The sequence below is a fragment of the Myzus persicae genome, unplaced genomic scaffold (genome assembly GCF_001856785.1).
Source record: "Myzus persicae strain clone G006 unplaced genomic scaffold, MPER_G0061.0, whole genome shotgun sequence".
Lineage (NCBI taxonomy): Eukaryota > Metazoa > Arthropoda > Insecta > Hemiptera > Aphididae > Myzus > Myzus persicae.
Genome location: NW_019103508.1, coordinates 727,833 through 748,774, shown reverse-complemented (window position 1 = coordinate 748,774; position 20,942 = coordinate 727,833). Strand labels below are relative to the sequence as shown.

At 28.1% G+C, this 20,942-nt stretch overlaps 1 protein-coding gene and 1 non-coding gene across 6 annotated transcripts; one reads left to right on the top strand and one right to left on the bottom strand.

The window, feature by feature from the left end:
• The first annotated feature begins 201 nt into the window (after positions 1-201).
• On the top strand, positions 202-273 carry Trnap-ugg. The gene has a single exon. It is a non-coding gene; the product is annotated as a tRNA-Pro (tRNA).
• Positions 274-700: 427 nt separating this feature from the next.
• On the bottom strand, positions 701-18,018 carry LOC111034630. Of its 5 annotated transcripts, none has more exons than XM_022315926.1 (14): positions 17,561-18,017; positions 17,272-17,435; positions 14,709-14,889; positions 14,015-14,647; positions 13,211-13,437; positions 12,849-13,104; positions 11,136-11,198; positions 10,000-10,146; positions 7,744-8,014; positions 7,323-7,664; positions 5,439-5,587; positions 5,194-5,355; positions 3,627-3,766; positions 773-3,431 (listed from the first exon to the last, which is right to left on the bottom strand). In XM_022315926.1, the coding sequence occupies exons 3-14, from the start codon at positions 14,868-14,870 to the stop codon at positions 773-775; spliced, it is 5,211 nt and encodes a 1,736-aa protein (XP_022171618.1). In that variant the 5' UTR covers positions 14,871-14,889; positions 17,272-17,435; positions 17,561-18,017. The 5 variants fall into 5 exon arrangements, with proteins under 5 accessions (XP_022171620.1, XP_022171619.1, XP_022171621.1 ...); XM_022315925.1 differs by having other exon boundaries at positions 17,272-17,594; positions 17,686-18,017; XM_022315927.1 differs by having other exon boundaries at positions 702-3,431; positions 17,272-18,017.
• Positions 18,019-20,942: the final 2,924 nt, after the last annotated feature.

The window sequence follows — 20,942 nt, the reverse complement described above, 5'->3', positions numbered from 1 at the left end:
AATTAAATTCTCTAACCTAACCTTTTTAACTTTAAGAAGAGAAAATATAATATATTCCATTATAGACATCGATTTTTACACAATATCTGTCAATATATTATAATAGAAATTGACTAAACTGTGCATCTTAAATAGTTAAATTAGAGTTTCATTCTAAACCAATGTATTTAAATTACAAAATTTTTAGATCCTCCGTCGTGTGGCCTGTTGGTCTAGGGGTATGATTCCTGCTTTGGGTGCAGGAGGTCCCGGGTTCAAATCCCGGACAGGCCCGTGAAACTTTTGTAACTTTTTACTTGTTTAAACAATCATAAAACGCCATTATTTATTCATAAAAAATTGTAAAAATAAATTTGTTTTAATTTTAAGTAAAATGGACTGCAATTATACAAACCTCTATCGTCAATATATTTTGCATTCATTAAAAAACTTTAAAGTATTTATGTTAAATGATCAAATCTTCTAATGAAGACCTAACACTTAACCATCACGGGTTGTCAACAATAATATAAGTTTTACTTAGTCCTTCAGATATATGCCTAAGAATCATACTTAAGTTTTATAACCATAATTCATAAGAAGTAAAATAATAAAAACAAATAATATAAATTAATTTATGTATAGCAATTTAATTTAAACATGAACAAATATAAAATATAAAAATTGGATATAATAACAAAAACTTCCTTATAATTTGTAGTAAAAAATCAGAAACTAAAAAACTTTGTACTTTAAATTTTGATAAAATAAATGTAAGTAAAGAACAGTTAATTTATTGTAATTTTATAAAATCAAGAACGTCTTTGTTATCAATATAAAGTTTAACTTGATTTGGAGTTGTACCATCATTCTCTGTAATGATGCACATAATAAACGTAACTTTAGGGTTAGCCAACTTTTGGAAGTTACTCAAACTATACTTTTTTTCATCATCAAGAATCAATGAACAGGTCATGCATAATATAGGAATTTTGCGTATACTTTCTGGTAGTTCATACAAATTTGTTACAGACAACAAATCCAAAGTATCATCTATGTCAATGACTAAATACTTAGAACCACTATTTGATTCCAACTTCACACGTACATATTTTGATTTGATTTTTGTAAGATAGAACTCACCAACTACGGGGTTTTGTACTTCCACTATATTTGTAGTATTAATATAGCTTTCCAATATTTGGAATATATATTCCTGATCGCTGGTCATTGCTTTAATTTTGAAATCGGTAAAAGACTTAACATGTGTTAATTGAACATATAGAGGATAAATCATTTCACTAATGTCAGAATCTTCTAGGTGCAAAGAGACCACACAAGGATCTCCCTGAGTTTTTATCATCATCTTAAACTTTACACCATCAATTGATGTAATGTCTTTAAACATATCATTAACATTAGGAAACCAAATTTCATTTTCTTGGCCAGCCAACTTAGGTGCATATAATGAACAGCGTCTAACTACTGGAGGGCACATACAAAGGAAATCTGTAGGCTTATAAAATTCAGTGCAATCTTCATATTCACCAAAGTCCAATAGGTAACATTTAGCACTAATACAATCATCAGTGATTATATCTATTTTGGCTCTACACCAACAGTTAAAATATTTACTTAATGTAACAACAACAGAACCAACCATACAATCATTTAAAGATAATTCAACTACGCTCACATCCAAGTCTTCAGTGATCCGTTGCATATATAACATTGACAAACTATCAGAGTGCGCATAAAAACATTGGAATGTGTCAACATACTTGATTATCACAGTTTCTACTTCAGGTATATTCAAAACATTATCATTATTTAACGGATTTTCCGAAGTTGTTTTTGCATGATTGTCATTAAGTTCAATGTTCTTCAAAATGGGTACATTTTCATATATTTTATTGGTATCAGAAATGTCATGGTGATCTATAGTTAAAATTTTATACAAAATATCTAAGCAATCTACACCATCATAAGTCAATGTAACTCTGTAGGGTTCAGTGTTACTTGTAGTTGTCATTATCCATTGATATTGCATCATCATTTCTGAGATAACCTCAGAATTTAGGGGATCATTAATGTTAACATCCATAATTTCTTGATCCAGACAACAGTGAAAATACAATTTCTCATCACAAAAGATGTCAGGGAGAACTTTAATTTGTGTTGCGTTGCAAATAGTATCATCACTAATGATCCGAACAACTAGATTTGTTTTAATGGGGGTCAATAATTCGGCCATATACCATAAACCATCATTTTTATCAGTCAATGCTGCCACTAGTGTACCAATATGTGGAGGCTGTAGAAAATCTTCCAAGTTGTTAGCAATACAATTTAATTGTTTGTCTACATTTTCATTATTTGAATCACAATCATATTTGACTTTTTTTACATAGAACTCATTAAACGATTCAAACCTATTGATTGCAATACACCATGACATAATTGACACAGTAGATGTTATTTCTGATTCGTTACTGTAATTTGCGAATAATTTCACCTCAAGTAGTGGCTGAGTATAAGACATAAGCTTACATTCAACATCTTTGTTTAAAAGTGTATTAATGTCAATATTCGACACAACTTGACAGCGTAAGGCACAATTTGGTATTTTCTGAATTTCACTAACCAATTTAGTGGTTTTCAATGCTTTAAACCGTTCACCTGAATCTATTGACAAAACATTTTCAGCGCTTCCATCGATATCCAATATCAAAGCTCTGTGCCATTTTTTTGTTATGGAATGTAATGCAGCACACATCGAACCAATTTCAGTCACAGGTGGTATCATTTTTGACTGCATTTTTATAAGAACATCAGATATAATCTTTAGCTTTTCATCAAATAAATGAGGAACAATCCAACAGTCACTGACTGAGTTAATACATGTGACTCTCACTAAACAACCATTTTCAAGGGATTCCATTAATGTGTTTTGTGACTGTACTGGTGTCATTTTGTTTGGCAAAGCATTAAGTGTTCCGTCATGGTCTACTCGCATGTTGGCTAGAAACATTGTTCTAGACATGTTACATGCCATTGGAAATGTTTTAACGGTGATGACAAGTGCTGGTAACAGTGCTATTTTAGTAAGCCCCAACCATTGCAACTTTTTCTTCTCTATTTGTTTTTCATAACCAAAGTCAATGCAATGTACAACTGCCAATTTGGAAGTAATTGATTTAACTACACATCTATAATATTTACCATGGCTTTCAAACATGCTTATGTCTCCTGGTACTATGGAAGTTTTACTTTCTAATTTACCAGTAAGTTTTGATAGATTTTCAGATATTTTTTCAACAATTGATATATCTTGAGATCTCTGCATGTAAGTCAAGTCACCATCAACGTGTAAAAATGATATTTTCTCAATACCCCGAACAATTGGAGTAGAAAGTGGAGTAGAACAATGTTCTTGTATATTTATAAACAACCTATAAAATCAAAAAATATTAACTCATAATAAATAATAGAAAAACTGTGCAATACTCTGTTAAAAACAGTTTAAGTATAAAATTCAAAATATGAAAAGTAGTTTTTATAGTTTGTATGTGTTTGACAAAGATAACAGATGATAAACCTCACTTTCTCCAAAAATATTTAAACAATTCCTAAATGTGTTTACTTACATTCCGTTAGGATCAATGGATTTTACTGTTATTTTATACAATGTTTTTTCAGTAATTTTGATGTCTAAGTCTTTACTCTCCAAATGACAATTCAAACTAAGTTGAGGTCTTCTCATTAAATTACTTGTAATTGGTCGAATCTAAACAGTTTTAAATATTTTCTTTTAAAGATTACTAAATTAAATGCATTTCAGTTGAATCTCGGTAACTCAAAGATTTTTCTTGCCCATGAACTGTTTCTAAAGATGTGTATTACTCAAAAATTACCCAAGCAAATGTATTTTTATTACTTTTGAGTTATCGAAACTTGGCTGAATATAGAAATAAGTAAAAAATGAGATTATTATGAGTTACTAGCAGTTATAATGAGGAGATTATGAACAGGGCTCAAAACTTTAATCTTTAAAAACAATGGAATATGTGCTTAAGAATGCACTAAATAAGCGCAAAATATACAACTATATAATTATATTGGAATAATAAAAAATTATTCATTAAGTGCGGTATTAATTCAGGTAAACTAACAGTTTACGATTCATTCTAGAGGTAAAGGGATAAAAGGTAATTTTTGAAAGTTTATGTGTTGGTGATTTTTGAAATATTTTTTTACATAAGCTAAAATTGTATCATCAATAGTACCAAATTATATTCGTATTTCTTCCAAAATTCTATGGGCACTATGGGCCATTGGTAAAAATAATTTTTTTTTGTTGAATAAATGTTAAATAAGACTAATAACCAGAATAAATTTACAATTAATATTCAATATGGATTTGAAAATTTGTTCGTAGTTGATTTATAATAAATTATAAACAGAATATGCATTAATATGCCTAAAATTTTTAAACATGCAAATCATATAAATTTAGTAAAATATGCAGATTTGCAACATACATTTTTATACAATTGTGTGTATCATAAAACAAATTTGCATCAAATCAGATTTTGAATATGTAAATGCATGAAGTTTTGAGCCCTGGTTATTATAAATTAAAACAATATTTTGAGTTTGATGCTGTTGAAAGCTAAACATTTTTAGGGGTTCGGATTTAGGCAATATCCTATATCCATCGGAAGTGATGTGTGAATGTGTGTACTAATGACTGATCATTAGCATGTATGCATCCCCCAAAAGCTTCATGTAATTAAAAATAAACTACAGCTAACATTTTTGAAAATCCGTAACATATGTACAATCACACATCGCAATATTTTGGGATAAAAAAAGAAATTCATAACGAAAGTCCTAAAAAGCACAAGAAAAATGCACCCAGTAACAAAACCCTGATTTTAATTTTGTTAACATATTTGAATTCCGTATTCACTTTTATATGCTATGTGCCAAATTAATTTTCATTTTTTTTTCAAAATTCACCTTTACAGTGTTGCTAAAAAAAAAAATTATTTTTCCTACAAAACAGACAAGTGAAAAAATTCAAATATTTTTTTCAAAATTAGAATTGCACTTTTGGGAGTACATTTTTTTTTCTTCTGCTTATTGGTTTAAATGCACGAAAAAAACAATTTGCTTTCAAAAGCCTTAATAAAATGTCAATAAAGCAAAAACCTGATTTAATGAAACATCAGTCAATAAACCAATATCGAACATGTTTACTATGATGGACTCTTCATTTATGTTTTTAATAGAAGCTCTATACCATTGATCGTTATTGACAGTTGCCAAACAATATGTACTTTGTAAATAATTGATATCCATTGATTCTGAGTCCTGTGCATTACAAATTAAGCAAATCATGGTTGAACTATAGTGATAACATTTAAGTCATTATTAACAAACATGAGTGAACTAACAGGATTTTCATTGATGTGTTTTGCAATTTCTTCTTCCAGTTCATCAACCGTGTTTGGTTCTGGTTGAATTCTCAGTTTTAAATGGTAATTATAAACATATGAAAGGAAACTTTGACCTAATAATAGGTTTTCTTCGTATGGATTTTCATCTATTAAAATAAAATTACAATTAAAAATTGTTTTCAATTAAACTTAACTTCTAAAGTTATAGGGGTTCGATAGTTTTTATATTGAAGAATATGATACAATAATAACAAATGTTTTATTTGTCAATAACAACATTAAATAAATTAGTATTGCAAGAAAAAGTAAACACATAGACACTTTCTCAATAAGCATAACTTATGATAGGGGATAGTAATTCATAATCTATAATAAACAAAAAGAATATTCTAAAAACGACTTCAAATATAAGCTTGTATGAACAAATAAACATTAATATCTATTTATAAAACTAATTAAGTTAAACAGATAAAAAACAAAAGCAAAAATATGAATATGAAGATTATCAAATGTACATTTAGATCTAGAGAGGATATATAGTAATTAATTAATTGTTCTGTATTTAATTTTTTAATATGACTTAAATTGATATTACATTTCTTGAACACAGCAGTTACAACAAAAATTATACTTATCTGACCAAAGACAGTCTTAAACTTAATTGAATTTAAAACAGGTAGTTGTTTGGATCTTGTATTGTGTGCATGCTGTACAGTATAATGTCGCTGATATCCATTTTTAATAATTTGAGTTAACAATTTTTAAAATAAATTCCATATATATTTAGAATACCAACATCATTATATAGTTGGAAAGGTGAATAAAATTGACTTTCAATTTATGTGTTTACTATAACTTTTAGTTTATGCAAAACCAGTTTTGTTCATTTTACTCCATACTACAATTGCATAATATGATAAGAGCAAAAATGTGTGCTTATGTAAAGTACACCATGTTCAAAATATATTTTAACTATTTTAATATAAAAAACAATTACCTAATAAGTGAGGAACTGAGGAAATATAATAATATGACGATCACGAGTATGTGATTATTCTATTTTAAATGTTCATCAATAATAACTCCTAAATATTTTATAATACAGTCAACTCGCGATATAACGAATTTCAAGGGACCAAGAAAAAAATTTGTTATATCGAAAGTTCGTTACATCGAAATTCGTTATATCAAGAGAATATACCAATTGAATTCGTTATGACGAGATTTAAAGAGATTGTACATATTTATTTAAAAATTTTATTATTCGTATACATATGTATAAAATATATGAGTCATAAAAGTATGTATTAATTCGACATAAGTCTTATCTTAATTGCGATACTGTACTTGAGTGTCCTATCGCATGATAATCATCAGAAAAACTTTGTAATCTATTATGTGGTAATACCAACATACTTATTTTTATATATCTTTCATAGAGTTATACACTAGATACATGTATATTATCTTAATTAAAATTAAAAATTCGTAATAAAAAGCTCCAAATTTATAAAAATTCGTTACATCTCGAGAGTTTTGATCAAAAACGCTTCGCTACATCGAGGGGACCAAAATACATTACATTTGTTCGTTATACCGCGATATTTTCAAGGGACCGGTAGTTTTATTCGTTATATCGAGATTTTTGTTATATCGAATTTCGTTAAATCGCAAGTTGACTGTAGCTGTTTTATGTATAAATAACACAACTGTTTTGGTTAGCAGTATAATAATATTTACTCAAATGGATCATGTTTATGCCCTCAATATATGTAGTCCTCTATTAATATTAATTGATAAATGATTATAGATTCAAAATAAAATCTACAATATATTAAACTATAGAAGATACTCTTAGAAAATGTATATTATAAATTATACCTGTTTTCATAGCAGCATTTAAACGTTGCCCAATTCCAGACTGAAGTATAGCATTTGAAACATCAACATTGGTATCTTTTTGAATCATCTGCACTACTTTTGTTCCAGACTCGTTAGTTTGTATGATCAATATCTTATATAGCTGACCAATTTTAAAGTATGGTTGTAACATTAACGTAGTATCAATATTTATAACAGGGAACCACATGTCACTTAATGAGCAATGTATTACTAATTGTCCAGGTACGTTACAATCACTTTCAACAAAATTGTACAATATGATTTTGTCAAAATATTCATTGATTATTTTATCTCCTTCGTCAATCAATTGTAATTTAATATCTATAAATAAATGAATACTAATAATTTTGGCTTAGCGTAATAACATATTGAACATAATAAGCAAATCAAAGTAACTAACTTTCAATTTTATAATCCATGTCAATTATTTTAGCACGATATATAGAATTTGATTGAATCTGATAAATAACATACATATTTTCCACAAGATCACATTTTTTCAAAATACAACGAGAGTCCAAAATGGATTTAATGTAGTCCATATAAGGTTCAAAATTTGGATTGTATTGTCTAACACTAAAGTCAAATGGTGATTTGTAATAAATCAATGAACCAATAATTTCTTGTGCATTATTTAAAGTTTCTTTCTTTAAAAACATTATTGGGAATATCTAAAAAAAAATGATTCATTTAATGTGAGATACTCATTATTTCAAAAAGTTATATAGTTTTTGATTAAATAAGAATAACCTCCGTGGCGACTATTTATTAGACCACACACATTAATTAAATTGATCTTTGTCATCAGCAGTTTTAACTATTAGCTACACCACTAAAATTGCTTTAATATGTTGCCCCCCCCCTCCCCCCACACCAAAGGGTACTCTTATATCATATGACAGTATAGAAAGGTGATTTATAGTGTGGCCTAAGAATACATGTTTATACATTGTGTATATTGTATAATAATTATTAAACTAGCTAATCTCATACACTTTGTAGCCCATTAAAAATGACAACTCTATATGACTTGCTTGGAATAATGAGAGCAGTATTTAACAGGAGGTCCAGCGGTTCCCAACCCATGTGATGAGGCAGTGTGGTACTGAGCCTTAAACCAGGAGGACAAGCAATGTCAAAAATTACATTAAGCTATTTAACTTGTGATTAAGTTGAATTAAGTGTTTTAATTAATAAAAAATTGTTTTTTTTTAATTCTTCTATTTCTAACAGCTGACTTAAATGTATATGTATACACACATATAGGTGTGCTGTTAGTCGGCTTCAAATATTTTTTTACAAAATTGGTGGTCCACACAAATAAAAAACTAGGAACTGCTGAGGCGGGCAATCCATCCGATAAGTGCGCAAGTAATCCCATCACTTTGTTACAAATGTTTTTTTTTCTGACACGCCGATGAACAGCTATGAGTGCCACATTGGTAGGCAACGAGCATAAATTTGATTTGATGCAAGTTTCGATCAACCAATGACAACCAATATACAAAAAAAAATACTCATTTCTACTAAATACGTAATTATATTTCTCCTAAAACTAATAGCAGCCATTTATAAACAAATTTCTTTTGTTAATATCAAAATCCCCGTTTGAGCAACCCTTCGGGTTAGACCTACCAGTTTTAATCGCGAATCTAAATCATCCAGGGAATCACTCACATACACACAAAAAAATGTGATCAAAATCAGTCCAGCTGTTTAGGAAAATATACAGACATACATTCATTTGTATACATGAAGATTATTTATGAATAACATTAATATCGTTAAAAATGCTTTCTTACTTGAAAGTGTTTTGGCAATTGATGTTTTGTATGCACAAAAAAATACATTTATTAATTTTTAAAAAAAGTGAACAAATGACATCGATTGAACATCAAAGAGTAGTTAGCAAATGCATCAAGAATTCACACGAGAACCCAGCCTAAATGCATTTAGTGTCACCAGTAGGGACAGATAGGGACAGATAAGTACAGAGCTTTAAGTTTATTAATTAATAAAACTTTAGGATTAGTATAGTTAAAATTGTTTGAAAATATATAAGATTTAATTTTTTTGGTACAACACATTAATTAAATAGGAGTCATATCTATACTAAGACTAACTTCAGTCACCTTTTAAACAGAATTTTAATTTGGGCACCAGTAGGTTTTTTCATGAGTTTGAGGGAATGATAATATCTTTCTTTAGAAAGTTTCCTGCCCAGAAATATGTTACTGTCTACTACTTTAGTTTAATTCATCCTCTCTGTCTACCATTTAATTAATTTAAATGAGCTTTATGGTTTTATTATAATATCCAATGTTTGTCTTTTAAAATTGATCTGTTTTATATTCTAGTTTATAAATATTAAGAATTCAAATGTTATAAATATAAATTAATTTATTGCAACAACTTGTCTAATACCTATACTATTGGGCATTTGATCGTTTCTATTAATTTTAATAAACAATTATTATTATTATTATTATTAGTTTTTTTTGTATGTTATAATTTTAAGATAATATATTAATATATAAGATATTGAATTAAATAATTGTTGTGATTAAATATGATATGTGAGTTTACAGTTCATATACAACAATCAATACTATATTTTCTATCACAAATGTTTAGTATTAAGATATTGCCAACTCACTTTTTTTGTAACTTCTGGTTTTTTTTCCACTACTTCAAGTTCTATGATTTCTTTTATTTCTGAATCTGTGATTTCTTTTGTTTCTGAATCCACACTTTCTTTTTTTTTTGAATTTATGCTTACTATTTCTTTTTCTATTTGAATACCCTAAAAATAAAATATTCAAAACTGTGTTTTTGAAAAGGCATTTAACCAACAAAACAAAAAAGGATTACAATTTAAATGTAGTTTGAGTATTGTAAAAATGACCAGGTGACGTTTGAATACAATACTACCAATTGTAAGGATCAGGTTTTAATATTAACGAGTGCTATTTATAGGTGTTATGACTTTGACCCCTCTTTCCACCAAATACTTAGATAATGATGTCTTTTAGTATAGTCTAACTGGTGCTGTTACAAGTATATAGTATGCAATCTACCTTTAAATTAATGGTCTACTAAAATGACAAGTATACAATTATATTTTCTAATCAAAAGAGAGTAGAGGACCCACCTATGCATTATTATTACAATTATAAAAATCATTATTTTTCAAAAAGTAAGTTGAAAACAGTAAGCTTATAGTTGTTTGACATGCTTTTATCAGTAACTTAAAATGAAACTCTCCTTTCTTTTACCCTTCATAACATTTTTTCCACATGGTATTTTAATTCTTTGCCAAATATTTTTTTAGTTTTTTTACAACTATAATCATTTGAGTCCAGCACCACAAAAAGTGACATAAAATTGACAAACAAAATGCATGCATTAGACTGTAACTGTTATACTCAAGAAAATAATCCACTAAAATGTGTTAGCCTGTATTCTACTAACTTATAAAAACTGTAATGTTCCTATTACATGTAAGATAAAAAAATACAAAAATTATGTGTTCATTGAAATTATCAATAATTATCATAATAAAAAGTTAATGTTGGTAGGTAAAAATCAACATTAATCTTGAGATTATAGGGCACCCAGTCCATATTGCAAAATATGGTTCCTGCCTATAAATGAGATTATACAAGGAGGCCCAGACAAGCACTATTACATGTTACTTAGTCAGTAAACATCTTCATTCTTCACATTAAAATAAGTTTTTTCAATAAGATTAATTTTACTAAACATATACCTAGTAAAGGATATTATACTTACATTAAGATGGTTTATTGGTATTGTACAATTTTCAGCATTATTTTCAATGCTTTTAATCTCATCCTGTAAAAATACATTCATGAAACTGCTGATTTACAAAAAAAATTTTAATTTTCAAAATTGATATTTATTTTATACAATATTTGTACAATAGTCAGAGGCATACAATTGCATGATGGAATAATTGCACTATAGAAACAGTTAAAATAGTATCTTTTGTGTTAAACGGTTTTATCAATTGTTTTAAGATGAATGGACTTTATTTTATTTTATTCGTTTTGAAGACTTAAAAACAAGCAATGACAAAACCAATATACGGGGTTTCCCGTGAGGATTTACTCATTGCGATATCTCCTGAGTAGATATCATAATTCTGGTTTTTTACTTAGACTCACAGAGATAAGCACTACAAATAATTCATGTTTTAATATTTTCTTTATGTTTCGGTAAAAAAGTTAAAAAATATTTTTTTTTATTAATTATTTTAAAAAAAAATTGAAAATAGCCATTTTGTAGAGTTTATTTTTCTGAAAATATTGATATTTCAACATTTTAATTTAATTAATCTCCTGTTTTTAATTAATTTTTCAGTTAATAGGTAAAACAGCAAAAAAATCGGTTTTTGTAAGGGCGGCGAGTCCCCCTCTACGGCTAATGGGTATATCCTCACGGGACACTCTGTATATTTGGACCATTGATAAACAAATACATTTTTGTTATCAGTATAGGTTAAGTAAAATATACATAACAGCATAGTGACCATATTATACTAGGTTTATAACAGTAACATAATAGTACCATCAGTTTTTTTAGTAATCAAAATTATACTTAAAAAAAAAAATCATTGTTGGTAAAATATTTTTTCAGGTACCGTAATATTAAAACTAATAAAAATAATTTAGCTAAGTTATGATCAGGGCTCAGAAGTTCTAACAAATGCAAATTTGTCTTGTTTCGTGCTGGAGCATCCAAAGTAAGATAAAAAATGTTTCACACTAGTCTGATGTCATACACAAAATTTTATTTTGCTATTTTTTTTTTTGCATATTTACGGTTTTTAATACTATTTTACTAATTTAAGGTCTATTCATATTATAGGAGCTATTTTGTTAATTTGGAGTCATAAATGCTGTTTATGGGCATATTTTTAAAAACTAAATTACCTACCTAACAGCCGCCTACTAATATGTGAATGAAAACAAATTGTTTATCAGAGCCGGACCAAGTACCTAGTTCTTAGATACCTACCATCATATTCTATGAAAAACATTAAAAATCTGTAAAATTAAAAAAATCGAATACTTCATACTTAAAAATCTGTAAAATTAAATATATCTTAATTTCATATTTAAAAAAATTTGTTGAAAATTTTATTTTGCGTATTTCCCAATTTTAGTGTTATTTATAGCACTTATATTAATGTTTTTATGTGCATATTTAAGAGCTAAAAAATAATTATTTTAGTGGTATAACTTCCAAGCCCTGCTTATGATTTTTGGAAAAACTGAGTTTTACTAACACATTCATTTGTTAGGTTTGCAAAAGAAAGAAAAATATAAAAATAATTTTCATCTTGATTATCGATAAAAATTTGTAATGAATTGTCCGTTCAAATAATATTATTAAACACCCTAGATGTTATATAGTAATATAAATGTTTTTTTAATCTAGACATAAAATATAAAAATATTTTAAAACTGAATAGGTACATACATTTATCTCTGTTATTGAAAACATTTCTTGCGACTCCATAGTTATTAAATCATATGTATCTTTTGATACTTCACATACATCAACAGGTCCTTTATTAGTTTTTTTGAACAATTTAATTTTGTACAAACCAAAATTAGGATCCATTTTCAACGGTAACATTTGAAAATATTTTTGAATAAACATGTTTTGGTCTACAATAGTATCTTTTGGCTTGTCTAGTACCACATTCAAAGATCGCATTTCAATTAAATAGCAACTAAAAAAATATAGTTTACAAATGTTACTATAAATATAATATTATATAATTAGGAACTATTAAAGTAAAAATACATCCTTAGTCACATTTAAATATATTAACTTACTTGGAAGGTATTTCAAAAACTGCAGTCCTAGGCACCAATTCTTTGATTCCATAATCTACTAGATCAATGTATAATTTATCTACTTTTATTTCTAAAATAATAGCTCTAACTAATTTGTTACGCAAAACAATCAAACAAGGAGTATACACTTCAAGAACAGGTGCCAGTTTTAAATTTTGTCTGTCAATTGAATTTAACATAGTGGTTAATGCTTCAGATTCATTGTCCTAAAGTAAAAAAAATAAAAAATAAATAAATGCATTCTTCGAGATTAAATTCGTTTTTGGAATTTTGTAGTATATTTAATATATAATATTATAATATCAGTACCTCAGAGGTAAAGGAGACCATAGTTAAGTCAAATTTTTGATTATCTTTACCGCTAAAGAAAACGGCCAAGGCTTTATTCTCCATCTCCTTATTTCTGTCACTTTTGATAAGTGGACATGGTGTCCTTTACCTCCACGATACAGATATATTTAATTTTGTTGTATATATTTTTAATATTTAATTTTAAATAATGGTGGCTTTAAAATGACTTAAAACAAAAAACTTGAAGAATGTTAATCAACACTTTAATTTATTTATTAGGTAGTAACAATTTTTTACATTATAAACATTATTGTGAATAATTATTTAATGTGCACAATATGTAAATTCAAATACTAAAAATATCAATATTGTTTTTATGCAAAAAAAAAAAAGAGAATAAATTAAGTTTCCATTTTCCACTAATAATATTTAGCATAATAGTACATTCGAAATCTCTCTTGAGAGCTACTGTACTACATATTATATACTTACAAGTGTTCGAACTGTTAGTAGAATTGAAATGCTATCTATAACAACTCTTGTAACGCTTATGTTTATAAAAGTAACATAATCTAAACGTTGAGATCGCAGAAAAGAACCATAGCTTAAAGAGTTGCTTTTAATTGGGTAACTGTTGATTATATCGGTTTTATTGTTTAGCTCAATTGTCGATTCCATACTTTTAGCAATGGTGATCATGGTAGCCAAATTTATAGGATCTGCTATGCCTTTTTCAACTAAAATTTTGTCAACATCAAATAATGATATGAAGGTGATTCCACCAACTTCAAAGTCTCTTCGATATTTGTAATATTTATTGCATAAAACATTAACTAAGTCAATATTTGATTTTGGTTTGCTTATATATGTACTCAGCAGGAATGTGTATACTGTAGCTCTCTGACCCAAATCAATTAAAAAAGATGGATCTACATCCTGGATTACTTCTCTTACATCAAAATATGAAGCTACCATAGTCCTGCCATAATCTATGAGGACTATAGTGTGAGTTTTGGCTACTAAATCTGTATATATAATTCGACATCTATAAACTCTTGGTTCATAGTCATTTTTATAAGTATACACATATAACTTGTTTCCAAATAAGTCCAATGTATTACATTCCTTTAAAAAGTTAAGCATATTATCTCAATATCAAAATAATTTAATTAATTAAAATGTATACCCTTGAGTAATTTTCATAATCTTGTACGTTTTTTTCTAAATTTGTTCTCTTTTGAGAGTAAAAGTTTGCCCAAATTTTTATGAAACATCCTTGAAATTCAGCGTGAGTAATATAAAGATCATTGATAGTAGACTTATGAGGAACTAATGATTTTTCCATCATTTATTGCAGTTGTTCTATTCTAAAAAAATGGACGGAAATTGTATTAGTGTAGAAATAATTTTAATTGGAAGTTGTTTCATACAACAATGCTACTAGGCCCGGTGTAACAAGGTGGTTGGCCTAAGTCGCAATACTGTGCTGTGAAGTCAAGCATGAGGCGGAATCATTAGTTCGGGTTCTAGTAACCAAACCTCACCATATACAGAGTGTCCCACCAGAATTTACCTGTTGCGATATATACTGAGATAGAACAGACAAGATTGACATAGACTCCATAATATATTTTATTAAATTTGTTGGTAAAAAAGTTTAAAGATTTATTTTTGAAATAGTTAGATATCTATTCTGTAGTTTATTTTTCTGTCAACATTCTATTTTCATTAATTTCATGATTTTTAATCAGCTAATGGGTATATCCTCATGGGACACCCTGTATACACATGTGTTTTAACAAACTGTATCATAGCCACAGTTAAAAACCTACTAAAAAAAAAACAACCCCATGGCCTATGTGGACGTGGGGTTAATTAATAGTGATAATAAAAAAAAGAAAAATGTTGTTTATAAATTATAATAAAATGTGATCCCAATGCACTCACTGGGATTTTTTAAATGAACCAAAATATCAGTGTGTAGTAATGCAAATATGTGATTTCCTATGTATGTATCACAAAAATTTAACTTTACACCCACTGAGCTGATTTTCTGTGGGCGCCCGTGTTACATAGTATGACATTATTTGTTGTGTTACCTTATGGACTTAAAAATGTCATAAACCTAGTTTGAGTTAAAATTATTAATGTTGCGTGACAAAGATCTCCCAAATATTATGTCTCATAATTTTAATGTAAAAATTAGAGTTTCAAGCAGTTTTACAAAATAAACAAATTCCATACTATATCTTTTTATAAATGTCTAGAATTGTGGATACTCATAAAAAATGCTATCTACCACATATTTGGTGTTGGCTACATATAAAAATATAGGTATCTACCAATATCTATTCATAAAACCAAATTGTATTATGTCTGTATATACACTATAGTTTGTAGGTTGTGTGGATTAAGCATGGTTGAGCTGAGTTACTTCCATAACTATATTATTATTATTATTTCTTATTTATATATGAATATTTTGACGGCTACTACTCAAATTCATAAGCCAAGTAATTATAGATTAGGATATGGAACATACTAAAAACTGATAGGAAAATCAGAGAAGCTAGACAAATGAAAAATTACCACTAACCAGGTCTAGGGCTATAAATACGAGAAGCAAAACTAAAAAGTTATCCCAGCATTTGCATTATTAAAATGTAAGCTATAGTTAATAAGTATCGAAGAATAATTCAAAATATGCACAAAAAATTACTGTAATTCAAAAAAGCATAAGTATTTAATTGTTATTAGTAGTTATTTTTATTTATTATTTAAATACATTTTTTAAATGTCCTTAGCTTAAAAATATTATTAAAAGTATTTAATATTTACTACCTAGAAATTATTTTTATTTATTATTTTTTTAATACAATTTAAAATACTTTTTTAAAATGTACAGTATTTTTATTACATTACTACATTATTAGCGTTACACTGTGACACTATAGGTTTTTTAATTTGATCTAACTTGTAGCTTCTCTGTTACCTGAAACTAAATTTTTGAAGAACAAAAAACTTTGTTCTACATCTGGTGATGTAATTGAAGCATATTTGAAGAATGCAAGATCCTCAACCAAGTAAAAATTTATATTTTGCGTTAATAGTGGTAGACTGTAGTTACCACCAATGTAAATATAAAATTGTGAAATTAATTGTATAGTTGATTTAAATAGTTTGTTAATTTAAATTGTTTTTTTTCGAGGTTTAATATACTGAATATTATGCATTTATATTCATAAAATCCTAAAATATGCAATTAAAATACAAAACATTAAATATGCAAATTAAAATGGTATTATTTAATGCAATAGAACACGAATTAAATTTGTTATCATGTGAGCATTAAATTTAATTAACAGAAAAAAATTTCATAAATAAGCCCTAGTGATAAACAACAGAAAATACGAATACCAAAAATAAACTAAATTTAAAATAACTAACCCATGGCTACGGCCTTGATGTGTACCACAATTAAGGTTCCTTATTAAATTACCTTAGCTGAAGAAATATTTTAACATGACTTAGAGGTATGTGATTTAAATGCGAGGCTTTTCGATTCGGAAAACGATTTATTTCCTATAGGCGAGTTTGCAAAATTGAAAATACAGATCCTACTCAATAGCCGAAACTGAATAGTCAATTGCAATAAATTAAGAGTAATGTTTAGCAGACAAAAACGAAAGTAATATGATCGACGTCCAGAAAATCGATTACGATACAATAAAACCATGTGAAATACTTACTTCTGTCTTCTAGTGCAGTTGCTAGTTACAGGTACATTTCACGCACAATAATAAATGTTAAATAACAATTATTGTTCATTTGAGTCTTAACAAACACCTCACGACTCGAAGTGGATGCCGAATAGGTATAATAAAAATCTGTCTAAAATCCTGAAAATCACGATCTGTGGATACATCATACGAGCGCTCATGTAATAGAAAACAATATTTGATTTGGTGAATTGTTTAAAAATAGTAGTTTCTAAGTTCTAACCAGTGAAACGATATTACGATAATAATAATATTATACCGGTTATGAAGATGGTAATACCCAGGCGGCCAGACTGAACGACAAAGGCACAAAATAACAAAACTAAAATTAGTTGATTAATTAAAAATACATTTTGTATAATACTGTTGTGACCAAATATTAACCACAGTGTTATCGCGGCCGGGGAAGAATATGGCTGACGGTCATTTATATTTTACTATTATGCGTGGTCATCATTAACTCATCAGTCATCATATTATACCAATAAACTACAATATTATCATAGATTATACTTTTATAGGTCTAGAAAATTCTGATTTTCATGTAAAAAAATACGCAAAATGGTCGCCATTCGGCGCACAACACATTGGAATTTGGCGGCAGATAAAAATCGTGGTTCGCGCACGGACTACAATCACTGTTTACTGTTTTTGTGTAATCAGTGCTCAGTGGTCAGTGGGGGTAATTTCTAATTTCTAAACACAATAATATGGGAGTTGTGAACGCAACTATTATTATTGGTAATTATTTTCAGCGCTATTTTTTGAAATTTTAAAACTATTGAACATAATAATGTATATTAAATACATAATACTATCGACGGTTACAAAGCCAACCGTCGTAACTACCAAAAACATAATAAAATGTGTATGCAATGTAATGTCTGTAATCACTAATCAATATAATATGCTATACACATTACACATTAAATCCAAATTACCTGACTCACAGCCCTCTGTGCGCTATACTGATATATACCTATATACTGAATTAGCCGATGACACAAAGTTATCACTCAAAATAAGCGAATCGAAAACACACTAATTAGTACTTATTAAATAAAAAAGGTCCAGTTTGGATCGGAAGATTCGGTATTGAGAGGCTGCTGCTATGCTGGGCGGCGTGCATGCACCGGCTATTAAGGGACGACATGGACCAGATAGAGGCGGCGGCTTCATCAAAAGGTTTTTGAGCATCTGGAGAATAGATTTCTCTTCGAGGAGTAAAGACCTTTTTCGACCCTACTTTTACTCTGTCGCAATATAAGAAAGCCACACACCTACACGTCCCACGCGCCCACGTGTTTTACCCGTTGCAAGCAGGTGCCTGCTTGTCGATTTCTAAATTCGTAATCGTATAATACAGATCGTCCCTTTCCGTCTGTGACAATGGTTTTATTGGGGATGTCCGATGTCAACGTGCAACGATATGGCCATAATTTATTATTCTGTTGCATTTTAGTTTACTTACTTGTTACAAATACTTACAATGACCTGAGAGCAGCATACCTGCAGGCAGGGGCGCTCCCAGAAAATCAGCTCAGCGGGTGCAAAATTTAATTTATGTGATTGTGATACATACATAGGTAGTCACATATTTACATTATTATGGATACACTGATTTTCTGGTTCATTAAAAAATCACAGTGTGTGCAATGGCACCCGCTGGCTCCTCTCGGCGGGCGCCCTTGCCTGTAGGGCGTTCTCTTTGACATTAGTTAAGACTAACATAATGGGCTAAACATAATATCCCTAATATCACAATCTCAGCTGAATCCGAATTGTATGCCAAAAAAAAAATGTACAAATTGCATGCCGTCTCTTAGAGGGGTTTGTCCGAATTGCTCGCTATGAACCACATATTTATGATAGCATGCATTATATGCATAACTTAAACATATTTTTGGACTTTTCTAATTTAACATTTAAAATAAAACAATACTTTTCTACATTTCTAATTTATTATTATTATATTGTAACGTCATTTTTCATTTTAATTTAGGCCTAAATAATTGTAAACTATGCCCCATTTAATATTAACCGTTTTACAAAATACTATAACTACATGTCTACATAATATTATTATTCAAAAAAAGATGTTTTCGGTATTAATATTATGATTATTATATATCTGCCACATTGACAAATGTTATTATTATGAACTATCATCTTTATTATTATATTATTATTTATTAATTTTGTATTATAAAATATTTGTAATTATTATAATTGTAATTTTGTATGTCAAAAAAGTCCCACCAATTTATAAAATATTTGAAATACCATGTAAAAATGTAAAATACATTCACTTGATTACACTTAACTACAACAGAGTTATTTAATATTTATTATTCACAGTGGCACCTTCTACAATGTTTACATATTTTATGGTAGGTAATGTAACAAATTCCGTTCCTTCAGTGGAAATATAAGTATTTAGTTATTTTATTCGGCCATTTTAAAGTTTTTTTGAACATAACTTTTATCATAATATAATATACAATTTGATCTGTATGGGTTCTTCTTTGATATTGCAGTAAGTATGAAAGAAAAATTAATATCTTAAATAAAACACCAATTTATTCTTCATCCAAACTTAATTTGTAAGTTATGGTCAAAATTGTATTTCTATATAAGTTAATAATACACTCATATGAGTTTCTAAGGGAATCAGAGTTCAGTTTAAATACTCTGAACAATTAATGGTCATAGTAAAGGCACATTGACTAACAATATTATTATTATAATTAATATGATTAATTGAATAATATTTATTTTAATTTATAGATCTGAATTTTCTGAGTAGGTATACAAGAATATCGCAATTTAAATCCAAAAGTACAACTTAAAGTTCGGCATAAATAATGCAGTTTAGCTCAAAAGCAATTTTTTTTCATATTTGTTTTTGAATGTTTAATTTTATGGTACTTTAAAAAAAATTGCTCAAATTTAATTTGAAAGTTATGACAAAAAACCTTCAAAATGATCAATTATAGAAACATGTTTTTGAGTTTAGCATAATAAGAAATTACATTGATTAGAATTTTCTTGTCAAGAAATGTCAGTATTTTTATGGCCAGTGTGTAGGCGAAATCGGAGTTTACTATTTCATGTATTATTAATAAACCACTTTAAACCTACAATTATGTTTTACGTGACGGAATTGTTGCTTTCCTTATAGATGTATAACTGTATAGCTAATCAACAGGGTGATTACTAAATTTAAGTGAATTGGACGGGGATGTGACCTGCTACCTAAAATACTACAATTTACATTGTTTATACATGGACGCATGGCTAACAAGTAACAAGCTCTTAGTAACAACTAGTGGTACATAATATTGAATGGTTAATTATTATACTATAATACAATAGCCCATCGGCCACCAGGTTCAAAAATTTATATTGGTGTTTTGCTAGGCCAGTCCACCTGATTGATCGATAGTACAGATGTAATTTCTAAAATAAGATCGGCCTGAGTTCTTACATTTAATAATTTAAAATGTTATTGCACTTTTTATACTTATTCAATTTAATAACTTTTATTGATTAAACATCATGAAAAAAAAAGAATAGCCGTAATTTGAAGTGTTCTTTTAAATTAAATATACATAATGAATTTCAAAAACCACTTTGGAAAA